At 40.5% G+C, this 19,255-nt stretch overlaps 1 protein-coding gene across 11 annotated transcripts in view; it reads right to left on the bottom strand.

Moving 5' to 3' along the window:
- LOC133364983 (protocadherin gamma-C3-like) overlaps positions 1-19,255 on the bottom strand; it is a 303,611-nt gene that overhangs the window by 195,370 nt on the left and 88,986 nt on the right. Inside the window, exon 1 of one of the 11 annotated variants that reach the window (XM_061586253.1) lies at positions 15,394-17,989. The exons of 8 other annotated variants lie outside the window; for them this stretch is intronic. In XM_061586253.1, coding sequence (XP_061442237.1) covers positions 15,394-17,799 — 2,406 coding nt within the window. In that variant the 5' untranslated portion in view covers positions 17,800-17,989. Of the gene's footprint in view, positions 1-197; positions 2,770-7,226; positions 9,716-15,393; positions 17,990-19,255 lie in introns of those variants that run through there. 2 more of the 11 variants (XM_061586195.1, XM_061586281.1) reach the window with 2 other exon arrangements.

Here is a 19,255-nt window from a genome sequence, read left to right on the forward strand (position 1 = left end):
TCAAAATGAGGGAAACTGAGTAAAGTGAATGTGGATACCTGAAAGGTGTCAGGGCAGGAGCTAATAAATTAAAATGTATTAGCCATGTATGTAGAGATGATAGAATCAGGTACATTACAAAATACTTTCAAATGTTCAGTCTCAATAAAAAAAGTTGTGTAGACTGTGAAGTAGGTACTGCTCAAAAGAAAACTCACCATATTAGCTCTATCCATCTCAGAATTTAGGATATTGCCTCCATTGGCTGAACTATTCTCTGCTGGTTGAACATTGGGTGTTGGAAAAGTAAACTCATGTATCCTGGACTCTGACGATAAGCAGAGCTGATATGAATAAGGCAACGTCCCTTCTTCATAGTTTGGTGGGAATATGACAGCGTTGTTTGAATGGGGAACAGGACCAAAGCACTGTAAGAATTTGGGATTCCCTGATCGTCGAATCTTCATGAGAATGGCCAGAGTCACTGTCAGGAGGAATAAGAATGAGATCAAAGCTAAGGCCACCACCAAGTAGAACTGTAGATCCGATTGATACTCTGAGTCACTGGATTGGTTGCTAATTTCCGGGAGCGCCTCTTGGAAGTTCTCAGCAAACACCAGGTTGAGACTCACAGTAGCAGATAGTGGTGGCTGCCCATTATCCTTGACTAAGATTATTAGCTTCTGCTTCACAGCATCTCTTTCCAGAAAAGCCCGAGATGTCCTGATCTCCCCAGTATGGGAACCAATTGTGAAGAGCCCTGGCTCGGTGGCCTGGAGCAGATAATAGGAGAGCCAAGCGTTGTGTCCGGAGTCAGCATCCACGGCCACCACCTTAGTCACCAGATATCCCTCCTCTGCTGAGCGAGGCACCATCTCAAACAAGGCGGAGCCCTCTCCCCCTTGAGAAGGGTAAAGAATTTGAGGGCTTTTGTCATTCTGGTCCAGAATAAACACTTTCACTGTGGCATTGCTGCTGAGGCGTGGGGAACCTCCATCTTCTGCCCTCACTTCCAGCTGAAACTCCCTGATTTGCTCATAGTCGAAAGAGCGCTGAGCATAGATAATGCCCGTTTCAGAATTAATGGAGAGGAAGGATGAGAGAGGTAGCTCCTCCGTGATGCTGTTGAGGATGGAGTAAGTGATATGAGCATTCCGGTCCAGATCTGGGTCTGAGGCTTTGACACGGAAAATGGAGGAGCCTGAAGGATTGTTCTCCGGGACATAGGCAGTGTAATAGGATTTCTCAAAGGCTGGGGGGTTGTCGTTGATATCTGAGATCTGCAGTGAGATGGTTTTGTGTGTGGAAAGTGGGGGAGTGCCTTTGTCTGTGGCTGTGACTGTGATATTGTATTCTGGAGTGCTTTCCCTGTCCAGGGGATCACCTGTAACCAACTTATAGTAGTTATTAGACGTTGAAATGATTTTAAATTGCCAATGAGTCTGTAAATGGCAAGTAATTTCCCCATTATCTCCAGAATCTCTATCATTTACATTGATGAGGGCTACCAGAGTTCCTATTGCAGCGTCTTCAGGGATTGGGCTGGATATAGAGGCAAGAATCACTTCTGGGGCATTGTCATTCTCATCTAGGAGTGTTATTTCAACATTGCAGTGAGCCACTAATCCACCTCCATCTCTTGCTTCTATGGCCATCACATAGCTCTCTCTTTCCTCAAAATCCAGAACCTCCTTAACTATAATTGTCCCATCCTCTGGATCCAAGTAGAACTTTTGTTGAGCACTTTCAGGGATGTTACTAAAATTATAGTTGATCTGAGCATAAGAACCTTCATCTCTATCTATGGCTTTCACCTGTATTACTAAAGACCCTTTCGGGGCATTTTCTTTCAGGATGACTAAGTATACTTTTTGAGTGAAGACTGGTGGGTTGTCATTTGCATCAATGACATTAAGCCATATTTTGGCTGTCCCAGTTTTGGCAGGATTCCCTCCATCCAGAGCCGTAAGGATTAATTGGAAACTGCTTTCACTTTCTCGATCCAACTGTTTATTCAGTACTAATTCTGCATATTTCTTTCCATCTTTTCTCTCTTTCACTTCCAGAATAAAATACTGATTTAGGCTAAGGTGGTAATCCTGGAGAGAATTCAACCCAATGTCAGGATCTTCAGCTTCTCTAAGGAGAAATGTTGTTCCTGGTAAAGATGATTCACTTGTCTCTAACTTGATATTCCCATTTATGAAATTGGGTGCATTATCATTAATGTCCTGAATCTCTACCATTACATGAAAAATACTCATAGGGTTGACAGCCATCACTTCAAAATTGATGGGGCAGAATGCAGTTTCCCCACATAGTTCCTCTCTATCAATCCTCTCCCTTACATATAGATTCCCATTTTCTGCACTGAGAGTAAAGTATTGCTTTTTACCTAGAGAAAGGATATGCAGATTGCGACCTGCTATTTCTCCAGGATTCAGTCTCAGATCTTTGGCAAGGTTCCCTACTATGGAGCCCTTTTCCATTTCCTCAGGGATGGAATACCGAATGTGCTCTGAGGCAGTCTGGCTACAAAAAGAGAATAATAAGAGGAGAGGTACTTGCCTTCTCATTGATCTGTACCTGTCGTCCATCCCACTTGCAGAAAAATGTGCTGTATCCTTGTTTTCTGTGATCAGATAAGCTGAGGAGTATCAGATTCCCATCAGGATTCAGAAATATTCAGTGAAGGATTATAAACAAGGCACTGGTTGCTTCTAGATTTCTATATTTTGCAGTGTTTTTTGTTTCTCAGCATAACTGTGTGGATGTCCCTGTGTCCTGCTGTTTCCCAGCTCTGTAGTCTGTGAATGAACAATCACAATGCAGGAAGCATCAGTATTTTCTGCTCCTCTATGAGAACTATATTGGCCAACAGCGGCACTCTGAGTCTCAGATGGAGAACTGCAAGAGGTCTTGTAACAGATAACATTGAAGAGATTTGTTTTGTTTTGCCACTTACATATTTATGTGTAGTCATTTTGAGGAATAGCATGCTAAATGTTCTGCTGTTTGGTAAATAACATTGTAAATAACAATTTTGTTGATATACTACAACCCACCTTCATAAAAAATGCTGGTGGAAAACAAGCAATGATACATTTCCAGCTTTCTGTTTTATATATTCAAAACATGGAATTTATTCTCCTCCTCGGCTATTTTTGAAGCACCTGGCAGGATATAAATGGAGTGAGTGATAAATTTCCAGTGCTCACCCCATTTTCCAGTTGAATTGTGAAACTTTGTCATGTATTTGGGAAATGATACTATTCCTGTAATAAAAAGCTGTGTCCAAAAATTATTTTGTCCATTTTATATGCTCCTAGAAAAATTTCACATTTTACAGAGTAGCAATATTTGGCTTTGCTGATAACAGGTGCACCACAGAGACATTTGCAGCCAGCTCTAGCTGATTGATATAGATCCACTTAAATCTTTCTGCCTTGGAATTGGGACAGAAACTGTCTTGGTGGCTGACTTAGTTTAAGGGATGGATGGAGGGAATGTGACCCTTTTGGTTTATGTTTAACTCTCATCAGCATATGATACAATTGACCTGGATTGTCTCTCTGGGTCAGCACTTGGTGGGCTCTGTGTTGCAGTCGCTCTAGTCCAACATGGAGGGTCAATTCCAGAAGTTGGTGCTGGGGGACTTCTGTTCCAGGCCTTGGCCATATGCTTTGGGTACCTGTACCTCAAGGCTCCATTCTGGTTGGTGTTGCACTCCCCCTAAAGAACTAAACATGCAGCCTGGGAGTACTCCTGGACTCAACACTCTCTATGGAGGTAGAGGTAGGAGTGCTTTTCCTACTTTGGCTGGTTCACCAGCTATAGCCTTATCTAGAGAAGGGAGATTTTGCCCCACTGTTTATATCCAGGCTAGATTACTCTAATGCACTCTGTGTAGAGCTTCCCTTAATGATGGTTTGGAGGATTCAGTTGGTTCAGAATGCAGCAGCAAGAAAGTTTGTCAGAGCTTGTTGTTATGAACGTACATTGCCTATTTGTTTCCAAGCAAGGTGCAGGCATTAACCTATAAATCTCTCAATGGGTTGAGATCAGGCTATGTGAAGGACCTTCTGCACCCATATTAGCCTTAAGAGCAGCATTGACTCCCTTGCTCTCTGGTGTGCCCGTGAGAACTTTTAGGCTATTGAGTACCAAGGAAATACATCCCCCCCTCTTTTGGCTTTTAGGATGGACCTATATAACAAGTGCTCTTGGAGGCCACTGATTCATAGGGTCGTCATAAGTCGTAATCAGCTTGAAGGCACATAACACACATACACATGGTTTTTGTGTAATCTCACCGTTTTGTTTTACTGACAATTGTAACTGCATTGGGAGGGTAATTTATCTTGAAAGGTTGGGAAATCCATAAATAAATAAATAAATAAATAAATAAATAAATAAATAAATAAATACCTTCAGGATAAGCTAAAGCTTCAAGTATCATTCAGATGGAAATCCACATATAATTTATGCAGAAATTTTCACTCTGTTTAAATGGATAAGCAAGCAAGCAAACCAACAAACAATAAACCCCCCAACAGAATACCCAGTTCTTCCCTGAAGATATCACAATGTTAAAGGCTCTGGGTTGTTTGTATCCAATGTTAGTCCTACTCAAAGTAGATCTATTGGAATTAATGGACATGATAAATTTAGATAATTTCAATGGGTCTCCTCTGAATACAATTTAGTTGAAACCACCCCCTGGAGTCTTCTAAAACCTCATAAATGTCCATTTGCTGAGCACTGAATGTTGGCAGTTCACTTTGCAACATGCTTGTCTATTAGGAACATAGAAAGAAAGGCCAGGTTTAAATAAATAGAAAATACCAGTAAACATGTCACTGAAAGAATTAGATTTCATCCTTGCCCCCCCTTTAAATACTGCCCAGTACCCCTTTATTAGCTGAACAGACAAAGGTCAGAATGCTAAACAGTGGAGTGTTAGATAAAGTAGGGGAATACTGAAGTAGTAATTGCCAAGATATCATACAGTGCCACTATGACAATCTACATGTTCAGAAAAAGCACATACTATGTGGGGAATAAACATGTTGACTGCCTTCAAACAAAGAATCTGCATGCACAGTATGTGAGAAAGAACTGTAGACTAGACCAGACTAGCCTAGACCTTCTATCTGATATGCAAGATTTTCAAGAGATTGGAATATGTGATCCTTCTACTTTAATTCTGAGTGGTACAGTCAGAGGAGTAGATATGAATTGTTGAACTTCTAGATCAAATCGAAGACGTATTAGAATACTATTGTACTCATTTTACATTGCACATACAACTTCCCTGATTCGATGACTAGGATCTCTGTGTAAAAACACTCAGGTAGCAACAGAGCTTAGACAACCTCTCCCACTCAGGCTTGATAACACAGGCCTAGATATATCATTGACCTTTTTCTCATTATAAAATTGCTCCTTATCTATCCACAAAGTGGAGGAAAGATTAATGCAGACACAAAAGCAACACTCATATATTTAGGCAAGCGCTTAGATTCCAATAAACATGTTGAAATCTAGGCATACTGCACAATCTGGACTACATTTATTTGGAAATAAGCCCTTGAGTTCACATGTGCACAGGACAGGAGTCAGATTATGCTCCCAAAGAGAGGGCTTGGTTGTTGGCAGTAAAATTAATATTGTACAACATCTCATAGACATTTAAGTAATTTTAACTTCGCTTCAGAGTCACACGAATAATTCAGCTGGCTACAGCAACACTACATGTAAAAAAAACAACTCCTGGCCTCAAGAATATTATCTATCTACATCAATCACAAAGGGAAGAACTGAAAAAAAATAAACAAAAACAAACACAACTTCCATTTACCTTTAAACATTTATTAGAATAAACTAAAATTAAACTATTAAAGTAAATATTTGCCATTTATGTTTTCTCTATTATTGTTGTATTATTTTGCTTGAAATTGTTTTTGCCATTGTTTGACTTGCTGTAAGCTATTTCATATGCAATGTGTTTTTGTTTTCCTTTTTGTACGTCGCTTTGAGTCCTATTTTGGGGAAAAAGCGACTAATAAACGCTATTATTATTATTATTATTAATAACAACAACAACAACAACAACAATAATAATAAATATGGGCTGCTTCCAGACAAGTGGATCCTAACACAATCCAATAATTGCTCTTTTGTTGTAAATTGGAACTGTAGTCAACTTTCCACACTTTTCTATGTGACATCCCACTACATTTTGTCCATGCCAAAGGGCATGATGTAGCCACTGTGGGTGGGGTCATATGAAGATTGGCCCTCATTCACCATCACCCTTGTAGTGATCACAAATTTATGGTCCCTATTATTATCTTTTAAATAAGTGTTTTACCCGATATTATTAAAACACATTTCATGCTTTAGGGTTTTTTTAAAAAAAATGAAAGAGAGGTACAGTGCTATAACACCACAAAGCTATTATTTATTCATTCATTTATCACAGTGCTATGCTTCTACGACACTATAGTATAATTCTAAAAGATAATTTTAAAACCTTCCGTTCACTACATTTACACAACATGGTTAATGGCTATAACCAGAGATCATGCAGAAAGAAAGCATTATACAATTATGGTCCTATATAGTGCAACACCTTCCTTCCTTCCATCCATCCATCCATCCATCCATGAATCCATGAATCCATCCATGCATCCATGCATCCATGCATCCATCCATCCATCCATCCATCCATCCATCCATCCATCCATCCATCCATCCATCCATCCATCCATCCATCCATCCATCCATCCATCCATCCAAAGATAGATAGATAGAGTACATCTGGAAAATCTTTTTAGCAATTAAAATATTGATTAAAAATAGTGTCATAAAATGGTACTCACTTTGAACGGTATAATGAATGTGTGCTAACCTCTGACAGGCTCATATTTCAGATACATCACTACCTATGTCAGAACACTGCCCATAAAAAAACACTAAAGAAGAACAATGCTATAGGCATTTATACCTGTGGAGCTTGTGTTACTCTTGCAATAATTATTGGACTCCTGTCAGCTGAGAAACGTGGGAGAGACAGAGAAAACAAAGGAAGTCTGTGACGGTATGATGGTATTTTATGGATGTTGGCTAAAATGTGAGTGAACAAAGCATGGCAATTCCACAAAAGTGAAGAAGCATTCTATTTTGATTTAACTTCTGACAATATACTATAGGGTGCACAAATAATTCTGGAAAAAAAGCCTTACCTCTTCATCCATATTGTTCTCAGATTGAAAAATGTTTCCTCTATTGCCTGTAAAAGGCACACCAGATTTCTCACCATTAAGAATATTGTCTGCAATCTGAACATTGGGTGTCAGAAAAGTAAACTCATTCTTCCTAGACTCTGAAGAGAGGCAAAGTTGGTAGGAATAAGGCAAAGTCCCATCTTCAAAGGTTGGTGGAAATACGCCACCACTCTTGGAATGGGGAACAGGACCAAAGCACTGCAGAAACCTCGGATTCCCTGATCGACGGAGCTTCATCGTAATGGCCAGAATCACAGCCAAGAGGAATAGGAATGAGATCAAAGCTAAGGCCAGCACCAGGTAGAACTGTAGGTCAGACTGATACTCTGAGCTGCTCGGTTGGCTTTTCATTTCTGGAAGGGCCTCCTGAAAGTTCTCAGCAAAAACCAGGTTCAGAGTAATGGTGGCCGAGAGAGACGGCTGTCCATTATCCTTCACCATAATGACGAGTCTTTGTTTCACAGCATCTCTCTCCACAAAGGCCCTAGCTGTTCTGATCTCACCAGTATGAGAACCAATCGTGAAGAGGGCGGGCTCAGTGGCCTGAGTCAGATGGTAGGACAGCCAGGCGTTGTGTCCAGAATCAGCATCCACGGCCACCACCTTTGTTACTAAATAACCTGCCTCAGCTGAACGGGGCACCATCTCGAACAAGGCTGAGCCCTTGGCTTCTTGTGAAGGGGACAGGATATGAGGGCTGTTATCATTCCGATCAAGAATAAACACCCTCACAGTGACATTGCTGCTGAGAGGGGGAGAGCCACCATCTTGGGCCTTCACTTGCAGTTGGAACTCTCTGAATTGTTCATAGTCAAAGGATCTCTGGGCATACATTGTGCCAGTCTCAGAATTAATGGAGATATAGGAGGAGATAGGAAGCTCCTCAATGTTGCTGTTGAGGATGGAGTAGGTGATCCATGCATTCTGGTCCACATCTGGATCATTGGCTTTGACAGTGAAAATGGAGGCACCGGATGGATTGTTTTCTGGCACATAGATGCTGTAGGAAGATTTCTCAAAAGTAGGGGCATTGTCATTGATATCAGAGATCTGTAATGAGATGGTTTTGTGTGAGGAAAGAGGTGGGGTTCCTTTGTCACTGGCTGTGACTGTGATATTATATGCAGGAACACTTTCTCTGTCCAAGAAGCTGTCTGTCTGGAGCTTGAAGTAATTGTTAGATGAAGGGAGAATTTTGAAGGGTAAATCATCTTGTAAATAGCAAGTAACATTTCCATTATCTCCACTGTCTTTGTCATTTACATTGATCAGAGCAATCACTGTTCCAGGCAAAGAATCTTCAGGTACTGGGCTGAACATGGAGGCTAACGCCAGTTCTGGATAGTTATCATTCTCATCAAGAACCCTTACCTCAACTTTGCAGTGTGTCACCAATCCACCACCATCTTTTGCTACTACTGATACAGTATATTCTTTGGTATCCTCAAAGTCCAGAAGCCCCATAAGAGAGATTGTGCCATAGGTTTCATCTAGGGTGAATTTCTGGCGATCATTCACTGGCATGTTGCTGAAAGAATATCTGATTTGGGCATTTGTTCCTTCGTCTTTATCAGAGGCTACAACCTGAAGCACAAGGGATCCAATAGGAGTATTTTCCCTCAAACTGACCTTGTAGACCTCTTGAGTGAAAATGGGTGGGTTGTCATTGGCATCAATGACATTAACCCATATCTGAGCAGTCCCAGTTTTCCTTGGTTCACCCCCATCCAGGGCTGTAAGAATCAAGTGAATGTTCTGTTCACTTTCTCGATCTAGTGGTTTACGAAGCACTAAATCTGCAAATTTATTTCCATCCTGAGTCTCCTTAACATCCAAAGTAAAATACTGATTGGTGCTAAGGTGATAATTCTGGAGAGAATTCATCCCAGTGTCAGGATCTTCAGCTTTTCCAAGGAAAAACTGGGTTTCTAACAGAGTTAGTTCACTTGCTTCTAAGTTGATATTGTCACTGAGAAACAATGGCGCATTATCATTAATATCTTGAATTATAATAGTTACATGGAAAATATTGAGAGGATTTTCCGCTACCACTTCAAAATTAATGAGGCAGAGTGGAGTTGTGCCACAAAATTCCTCCCTGTCAATCCTGTCATTCACATAAAGGTTTCCATTCTCTGCACTGATACTGAAATACTGCATTTTATTCATAGAGACAACATGCAGATTACGTCTTGCTAGATCTCTGGCATTCAATCCCAAATCCTTGGCGAGATTCCCCACAACTGAACCTTTTGCCATCTCCTCAGGGATGGAATAACGAATCTGCTCTGAGGTAGCCCAGCAGGAAAACGACAATAGTAAAAGAAGCAGTACTTGCCTGGTGAATGCCCCGCCAGTCTTTTTATGTGTTCTGTCCATTAAGATCTCTGAAAAACTACCTTCCTCCTCAAATTGTCATCAAGGTGCAAGAAATGTCCATAAAGAAGACTGACCTGCTTCTCTGCTTTTGGTCATTCAGTTCCTGCTTAAGTTTACAGCAGACCTTTTCCAGTAAGATTGCTTTGTTGTTGTGATCTGCTGTTTTCCCAAACCGTGCCGCAATGATGAAACAATCACTATTCTAGGAAGCTTATCAGTGGGATTCCTGCATCATCTTCTGGCTACCAAGCTGGCTAACAGTGACACCTTGAGGCCTGGACAGAGACGTACAGGGGATTCTTTCTCATTCAGTTTAAAATAGAAAATCAACCTGAATGTTTTTTATATTTTGGAGAGTTCAGAATAAAAACATTCTGAAAGCATCTATTTCCATACGAATTGTCTTTGGTTCTTCCCTCTCTTATATTGTTGAATTACTGCTGCATGTCAACATTATTTTATCCATGTGAAGGACTTTTAACACAACTAAATCATCTTTCAGGCCTATAGTAATGACTGTGATGTTGCCTACTGATCTATTTTTAGGTCCAGAAAGAGTTGATACCCAAACAAAATTCTGTGATTGACAGAGCAGAAAACAGAATCTTAGCATTGTTATACCACTGATTTTATTTTGAGTTTCTCTAACAAGGATACTTTTTACTTATCTGTGATAACGGCTATTATTTCACTTGGTTCCCAAATATAATCTCAAAACATTTCCACTAATTTTTACCCAGTTACAAATCTGTCCTCCCCTTCTTTCTATAGTTGACAAATAGCTGTTCTACGAAATCGGAGGTATCTTATCAGAAGGCAAGGGGCTCCCCACCACCATCACATCAAAGTATTTGTTCCAATCAAACATTTGTGATACTTAAAATGCTTTTCTTTCTTTTCTTTTTGGTGTTCAAGTGGAATACTCAAATACTCACTCATTTACCTCTCGTTACCTTGGGGAAGGGGGGGAAGAGTTAGCAGTGGGCTTGCCATGAGCACACTGCTAACTATAAGAGCCTGGGAGACACTCCACTCCAGGATTTGCCTATATGATTTTTCAATGGTTTCAGTATGGCGTACTTTGTAATAACACCAAGGAGGCTGCAGGAAGCCTGCCTGATGGAAATTGGTCACCTCAGTGGAGGTGATGTGACGGGTCATATGCACTGGATATAGCCTGGGCAATGCAATCAAATCAAGCCAACATTTCAATACAGTGCCTCTCTGGAAATAAGTCCATTACTCACGAGAGTAACTTTAATCATGTTAAGTGAAGAGTGACTAACACTACTGTTCTCTGCAAAAGAAAACCCTGTTAGGACAGGGACCTGCCCCATCCTGCCATGAAATGCAGAGATATACTATGCTGTAGGCACAGCTTGGAAAAGTTACTTTTTTGAATTACAGCTCCCATCAGCCCCAGCTAGCATGCCCACTGGATTGGGCTGATGGGAGTTGTAGTTCAAAAAATTAACTTTTCCAAGCTGTGGAGGAAAGGAAAGGGTGCCCAGAAATGCCACCTTCCTAGATTAAATCAATTTTGGAATTTGCTTTGAAGCGTTTGCCCAGAAAGGTATAGAGACCAGGCTTCTGAGATCACTTCTTGTTCTGTTTGCTTGGTTCCACTCATGCTGCAAATCACTCATACTGTTAGCCTGGAGGCCAGGGTCTGACTCTGTTACCTTCTCCTGCTTTTCCTTCGCTACATCCAGTTTCCTGTTTCCCTGAATCCCTTCTTGCTCGAGGACAGTCCCTTGTTCCAGCTTCTTCAAAAGTCCTGACCCAGGAGTTTCAACATGCCCCAGTTTTATTGCCTATCAGTGCTTGGAAAGATAAACTTTGCTCTCTATCCTATCTTCTGGAGGTCTTTTCCCTACAAATTATAGCCTCCAAATCTGCTCCCTCTTCCTGGGTGTATGTGTTTTTAGAAGCCATCCCCTGCTCCTTCCCTAACTCAGCTTTCCACCAATTTCATGCCAGCTGTGGCTAACTGAGGCCTAGTCTGTAATGTGAGTCCAGAGAAAAAGAGCAGACTAGCACGAGTCTCTGAGTAGCACTGAGCACACCTTTTCTCTAAAACCCCACACTGCCTTACACCTACCCCTCCAGTTACTCACACTCCTCTTATGCCTTGTGTGCATGTTTGCTTCTTATGTGTATATTGTAATGTGTTAAAAATGTAAATGTACTGCCTTCAAATCGATTCTGACTTATGGTGACCCTATGAATAGGGTTTTCATGAGGCTGAGAGGCAGTGTGACTGGCCCAAGGTCACCCAGTGAAATGTGTGTATATGTATAAATACAGATACACTATATAGATTGTTGCTGAGCTATCCCCATTGCCATGTGATCCTAATGAGAATGTGCCTAATAAGACACTTAGAATGTGCCTATAGGAAACACGTGTCTACCAAGGACCCAGGCTAATGGGTTCCCATTCGCTCTTTGGCTTCAGATAACACTCCGTATAGCGGGGGAGAGTTCCAGCAGGATCTCTTCAACTGTGCAATGTATCATTTACAGCTGGTGAGAGTCCCCATAAAGATTCCTCTGTCAGAATGAGGGTTCATCGCCACCTATTATTATTATTATTATTATTATTATTATTATTATTATTATTATTATTATTTATTTATTTGTTTGTTTATTTATTTATTTATTTATTTATTTATTAAATTTTTATACCGCCCCATAGCCAAAGCTCTCTGGGCGGTTCACAACATCAAAATATCAACATACAATTTAAAACCACACATTAATCACAACATCAAAATATCAAAATACAATTTAAAACCACACATTAATCAATTTAAAACATAACTCATTAAATTTCCAAATAAACCTATACTAAACTAAAATACTGAAATACTAAAAATACTAAAATGCTAAATGCTACAATTCCCTTTCCGTTTTATTCCCTTTCCAAGATAAGGATTTTTAGCTTGGAGAAAGGGAAGGGAGTAACAGGAGGCAGAAGGCATGGTGCAAGTGAGGTTGAGCCCACAGCCTGAATTGAGTCGATCCAAAAGAAGGGCTTGCCCAACTTGGAGTCTCCTGAATGAAGAATACTCTCCCCCTCCAAAATACTCTATCCCTTCTTATGAGCCTCTACACTGGACTCTCCCTGGCAATTAGATTTCTATGTGCAGATGGTTTATTTTTTGTATGGAGAAGCATTGTATGTTACCTAATCATAAAACCCTCTAAGCGGTTCACATAAAATATAAAATATACAGTAAAATTATCAAAATCATGTGATTTCTCACGTGCAATCTCAAGTGGTACAGCCCAGACACAGATTAGTAAGAAGTAATCCAATGTTGCCCAATAGTGCATTTCTTTTCTGTGCACATTCAGTAAGCCAGGCTGCCTGCACACATGCTACCTGTTTTCTTCAGAAGAGACATCATTTGTACACTTAGTAATTATGGGCAATGCAGATGACATTGCTGCAGTGTTTTCAATAAAGCAGTAGTTGACAGAAGGCTGCACTTTTAAGCACACTTTCCAGTGGGTCAGTTCCATTTCATCAACTGGGGCTTACTTCTGAGTCTCAGTTTTACTTTTGTCATGGGAATGGGTTTTACAAGATTGCAATGTGGAATACAGCACTTTAAGAGGTGCTGTGAGGAAGCCCAATTTAAATTCTGCTTCCATGCCTCAGCAGCGCTAAAGGAAGCAACGTGAATGCAGAGCTACTCCTGCTTCTTGAGGAAAGAACATCATGTGTGGGTTTAACATAAATATAAGTTTTGGAAACAGCTCTGTGGGTGGTGCTTCCATTCTGTGAATCTGAGTAAACGGACATACACTCTAGTTAATCAAGTTGCTCTGACTAGCAAGAGGGAGAAGGGTTGGGAAATAGATTTCAGAAAGAAGAGCATTCTACAGCTACTGAAGATGGGAGAAGCAATTACTTTAGATGACAAAAAAGTATATTTGTGTTAAACATTTAGGAAATTATCTTTTCTTACATGGCATCTAACAATGGCATAACCTTTCACAGGAGTTTGTAGAATTTCCTTCCTTATTGGTTTATATGTTCTTTAGGGATAAGGTACATTTCTTAAAAAGAGAGTAGAATTCATGAATCACTGCTTCCCATTATGCTATCATAAAGGCTGGGTACACAAGATGTTCACATTGCAATAAGCCAGATTTTCTGGCCTTCTAATTAAGCTGGTTGTCAAATTAAATTTTAGTCAATATAAATTGGGGTTTTAAAACTGCTTCAAATATATTGCAGCAGGTCTAAAGGGTGCACCATTCTTTTGTTAGCCATAACCAATGGGGGATATGTGTACAATAAAAGTATGCGGCTCCAAACTAGCACAAGATATTTTCAACAAGTTAAATACCAAAATAAAGAACAATTGAAATGGAACTGCCCAAGAGGAAGATCACATTAGGCTCACCAAGCATCCCAAAGAGCAATAAGGTGGATTGTGGAAAGGCAGAGGAAGAGCATATAGCTTCAAAAAAACTCAAGTAAAAGGAGAAACTAGGTACATGCTGCAAGTGAAGGGAACTATTCCCAGAGTTTCTAACTAATTTGGTTCAGGAAAACATTTTTTTTCCCTTTTGAATGACAGAAAGTTGTCATGAATAAAATCTATGCACTGAATCATCCCAAAACAATACATACTGGATTGGATGCAGACTGAAGTTAGTTGCCTTTAGTTGCCATTCAAATCGAGGGGAGGGGGGAGGGAATTAAAGCATGTTTAACTTGTTCCACTGATTTCAAAAGGAGCAATGTGCAATGGATATGGATATGGATCCAGCCCATTGTCTACTATCCAACACAGAGTTAAGCATGTATAAGTTGATTTCAATAGGCATAGACAGCTTTAACTATGTTGGATTGTGATTATTAGGTATAATTTCTCACCATCTAGTTCTATTTACGGCAGTCTGAGTTGCTACAGGATGGAAATATCAAGCTAAGTTATATGTGGATGATGACATTCCTGAACACAAGGGGCTATAAAACAGAAAGCGAACGATGGTGTTCACAACTGACACCAATGGAGACTTGAACAGTTACTATTAGAATGTTTGTGAAGTAGTTTGGATATTTTAAATACATGACAAACATTTAAAGCATTATTAAATGAATTCTACCTTTGGTGAATCATTTCAGGTTAAATGATCAATTAAATGATGAAGTTACACACACACCTCACACACAGTTTTCATTAGAGGTATGACAGAACCTGATTGTTCTAAAACCTTATTCTGTTTGCAGTGAAATTACTCTGCAATTCAAATCACAAAGGTTATTCAGCAAAGCTGAAGCAATGATAAACTAAAGTTAAGATATCAACACTTTCCATATGGCATATCCACATTCTGTGAATATGTAAAGGCCATGGAATAGGACCACACTCACCGTCACAAATTTGGTTGAAGGTCTGAACAGAGCTTGCACACTTACAAATACATGTACCTAAGATTTCTAATCACACAGGAAGAGCCTATTTGATGACACTTGTACATGTATATGATCTGTGCAGACCTTCAGTTTCATGCATAGAGGTCAGTTTCTGGGAACAGAGGTGACTTCCTGCTCCCCCATCTTCATGTGAACTAAATGTGGATATGTGAAAGTGAGATATGTGAGACTGACTGTATTGACTATATAATTGTCTGTATAGATATTATACACAGCTAGCTATTAATATATATATAATAATTTTGATTCACAAAAATGCATAGTATGTATTGTTCAAAAGAAAACTCACCTTATATTTATCCATCTCAGAATTTAGGATATTGCCTCCATTGGCTGTTAAAAGCACATCAGACTTATTGTTGCATGAACTATATTCTGCTGGTTGAACATTGGGTGTTGGAAAAGTAAACTCATGTATCCTGGACTCTGACGATAAGCAGAGCTGATACGAATAAGGCAACGTCCCTTCTTCATAGTTTGGTGGGAATATGACAGCGTTGTTTGAATGGGGAACAGGACCAAAGCACTGTAAGAATTTGGGATTCCCTGATCGTCGAATCTTCATGAGAATGGCCAGAGTCACTGTCAAGAGGAATAAGAATGAGATCAAAGCTAAGGCCACCACCAAGTAGAACTGTAGATCCGATTGATACTCTGAGTCACTGGATTGGTTGCTAATTTCCGGGAGCGCCTCTTGGAAGTTCTCAGCAAACACCAGGTTGAGACTCACAGTAGCAGATAGTGGTGGCTGCCCATTATCCTTGACTAAGATTATTAGCTTCTGCTTCACAGCATCTCTTTCCAGAAAAGCCCGAGATGTCCTGATCTCCCCAGTATGGGAACCAATTGTGAAGAGCCCTGGCTCGGTGGCCTGGAGCAGATAGTAGGAGAGCCAAGCATTGTGTCCGGAGTCAGCATCCACGGCCACCACCTTAGTCACCAGATATCCCTCCTCTGCTGAGCGAGGCACCATCTCAAACAAGGCGGAGCCCTCTCCCCCTTGAGAAGGGTAAAGAATTTGAGGGCTTTTGTCATTCTGGTCCAGAATAAACACTTTCACTGTGGCATTGTTGCTGAGGCGTGGGGAACCTCCATCTTCTGCCCTCACTTCCAGCTGAAACTCCCTGATTTGCTCATAGTCGAAAGAGCGCTGAGCATAGATAATGCCCGTTTCAGAATTAATGGAGAGGAAGGATGAGAGAGGTAGCTCCTCCGTGATGCTGTTGAGGATGGAGTAAGTGATATGAGCATTCCGGTCCAGATCTGGGTCTGAGGCTTTGACACGGAAAATGGAGGAGCCTGAAGGATTGTTCTCCGGGACATAGGCAGTGTAATAGGATTTCTCAAAGGCTGGGGGGTTGTCATTGATATCTGAGATCTGCAGTGAGATGGTTTTGTGTGTGGAAAGTGGGGGAGTGCCTTTGTCTGTGGCTGTGACTGTGATATTGTATTCTGGAGTGCTTTCCCTGTCCAGGGAATCACCTGTAACCAACTTATAGTAGTTATTAGACGTTGAAATGATTTTAAATTGCCAATGAGTCTGTAAATGGCAAGTAATTTCCCCATTATCTCCAGAATCTCTATCATTTACATTGATGAGGGCTACCAGAGTTCCTATTGCAGCGTCTTCAGGGATTGGGCTGGATAAAGAGGCAAGAATCACTTCTGGGGCATTGTCATTCTCATCTAAGAGCTTTACTTCAACATTGCAGTGAGCCACTAATCCACCTCCATCTCTTGCTTCTACAGTCATCACATATTTCTCTGTTTCCTCAAAGTCCAGAACCTCCTTAACTATAATTGTCCCATCCTGTGGATCCAAGTAGAACTTCTGTTGAGCACTATCAGGGACATTACTTAAATTATACTTGATCTGGGCATTTGAACCTTCATCTCTGTCAGTAGCTTTCAGCTGTACCACTGAAGATCCTCTTGGTGTATTCTCTCTTAGGCTCACCATGTAGACTTCTTGAGTGAAGATTGGTGGGTTGTCATTTGCATCAATGACATTAATCCATATTTTGGCTGTCCCAGTTTTGGCAGGATTCCCTCCATCCAGAGCCGTAAGGATTAATTGGAAACTGCTTTCACTTTCCCGATCCAACTGTTTATTCAGTACTAATTTTGAATATTTCTTTCTGTCTTCTCTCTCTTTCACTTCCAGAATAAAATACTGATTTATGCTAAGGTGGTAATCCTGGACAGAATTCAACCCAATGTCAGGATCTTCAGCTTCTCTAAGGAGAAATGTAGTTCCTGGTAAAGACAATTCACTTGTCTCTAGCTTGATATCTCCATGTACAAAATGGGGTGCATTATCATTAATGTCCTGGATCTCTACAGTTATATGAAAAATACTCATAGGGCTGTCAACCACCACTTCAAAATTGATGGGGCAGAATGCAGTTTCCCCACATAGTTCCTCTCTATCAATCCTCTCCCTTACATATAGATTCCCATTTTCTGCACTGAGAGTAAAGTATTGCTTTTTACCTAGAGAAAGGATATGCAGATTGCGACCTGCTATTTCTCCGGGATTCAGTCTCAGATCTTTGGCAAGTTTCCCTACTATGGAGCCCTTTTCCATTTCCTCAGGGATGGAATACCGAATGTGCTCTGAGGCAGTCTGGCTACACAAAGAGAATAATAAGAGGAGAGGTACTTGCCTTCTCATTGATCTGTGTCTGTCGTCCATCCCACTTGCAGAAAAATGTGCTGTATCCTTGTTTTCTGTGATCAGTTAGGCTGAGGAGTATCAGATTCCCACCAGGATTCAGGAGTACTCAATATAGGATTACAATGTCACTGGTTGCTGCTGGACTTCCATTTTTTGCAGTGTTTTTTGTTTCTCAGCAAAACTGTTTGGATGTCCCTGTATTCTGCTGTTTCCCAGCTCTGTAGTCTGTGCCTCAACAATTACAAGGCAGGAAGCATCAGTTAGTACATTTTCTCAGCTTCACTGTGAGAACTTTGTTGGCCAGCAGCGGCACACAGTGTCTCAGGTGGAGAATTGCAAGAGCTATATTCTCTTTTAAGTAAATAACATGGACTATCACAGTACCAGACCAGCAGAGAAGTCATCATACATTTCCATTTTATTTTCTACCTTATGGAACATAAGAAGTACTGCTACAAGAGATTTTGAGCACACACACACCTTTTTTTAAAGTAAGTAAGTGTAATGTGTTCACTCAACCTTCCCTGAGTATTGTTATACATTTAAAACAATTGAGATATGGCCCTATTTTAGAGTAAGAAGAGTCTTTAAAATTATGCCAGTTTGTATACTTTTCAGAACTATTCCAGACATTATACAAAAAAGAATCCTACATTTGCTACATGTGTATGTGTAAGAGCAGATTCAGTTAAATTGCCACACATATTTGACACACGATTGCAAACATGTATTTATTCTAGGCTTCCTGCCAAAGTTCTTCTCATCTTTTTGTGAGCCAATGACCCTTATGAGCTATGTGCCTGGTTACTTCAGTATATATGTGGTGCTCGGGGTGAGTGAATTTGAGAACCACTTGGTAGGCTCTTTTATTCTCTCAACTCCTTATGTTAAGAACAGCGACAGACATCGTTGACCCACATAGTTTAGAAATGGATTTCTAGCTAATAAGCATGTTACAGTTTTTCTTGACTCACAGTCCTTCAATAAGAATGAGAATAAGGTCAGGCCTTGCACAACTGATATGATATCTACTCACCAGCCTGTCCATGAAGCCTACCTTTGGCCATTAGCTCTTTTGCTTGACCTTCAGCGGATCTGCGCCATTCCCTGCCTCTGGTCCTTGTTTGCCTGATCTGGGATCTGATCCCTGGCCATCCCATACCACATAATCTGCCTCTCGCCCTTTGGATTTTGGTCTGCCTGCAACAGAACCAAACCCCGAATACATGTCCAAGACTTGACAAAACTATAATTTACCACCACGGTCACCATATTCAATAATTTGTGCTTTGCTCCTCAGTACAATAAACAGGTGAAGGAATAGCAAACTGGGCTACATGAATGTCACAAACCCCCTGATCTCAATGACTTGGTAATTAATGCAAAGAACAGGGATTGCACTTAATGAGGTCAAACTTAAATAAAGGGCATTCTACAATCTCTTTAAATCCCAAAAGACATTTACCAGATAGAG

This window comes from Rhineura floridana, chromosome 1 (assembly GCF_030035675.1).
Source record: "Rhineura floridana isolate rRhiFlo1 chromosome 1, rRhiFlo1.hap2, whole genome shotgun sequence".
In the NCBI taxonomy this organism is placed as follows: Eukaryota; Metazoa; Chordata; class Lepidosauria; order Squamata; family Rhineuridae; genus Rhineura; species Rhineura floridana.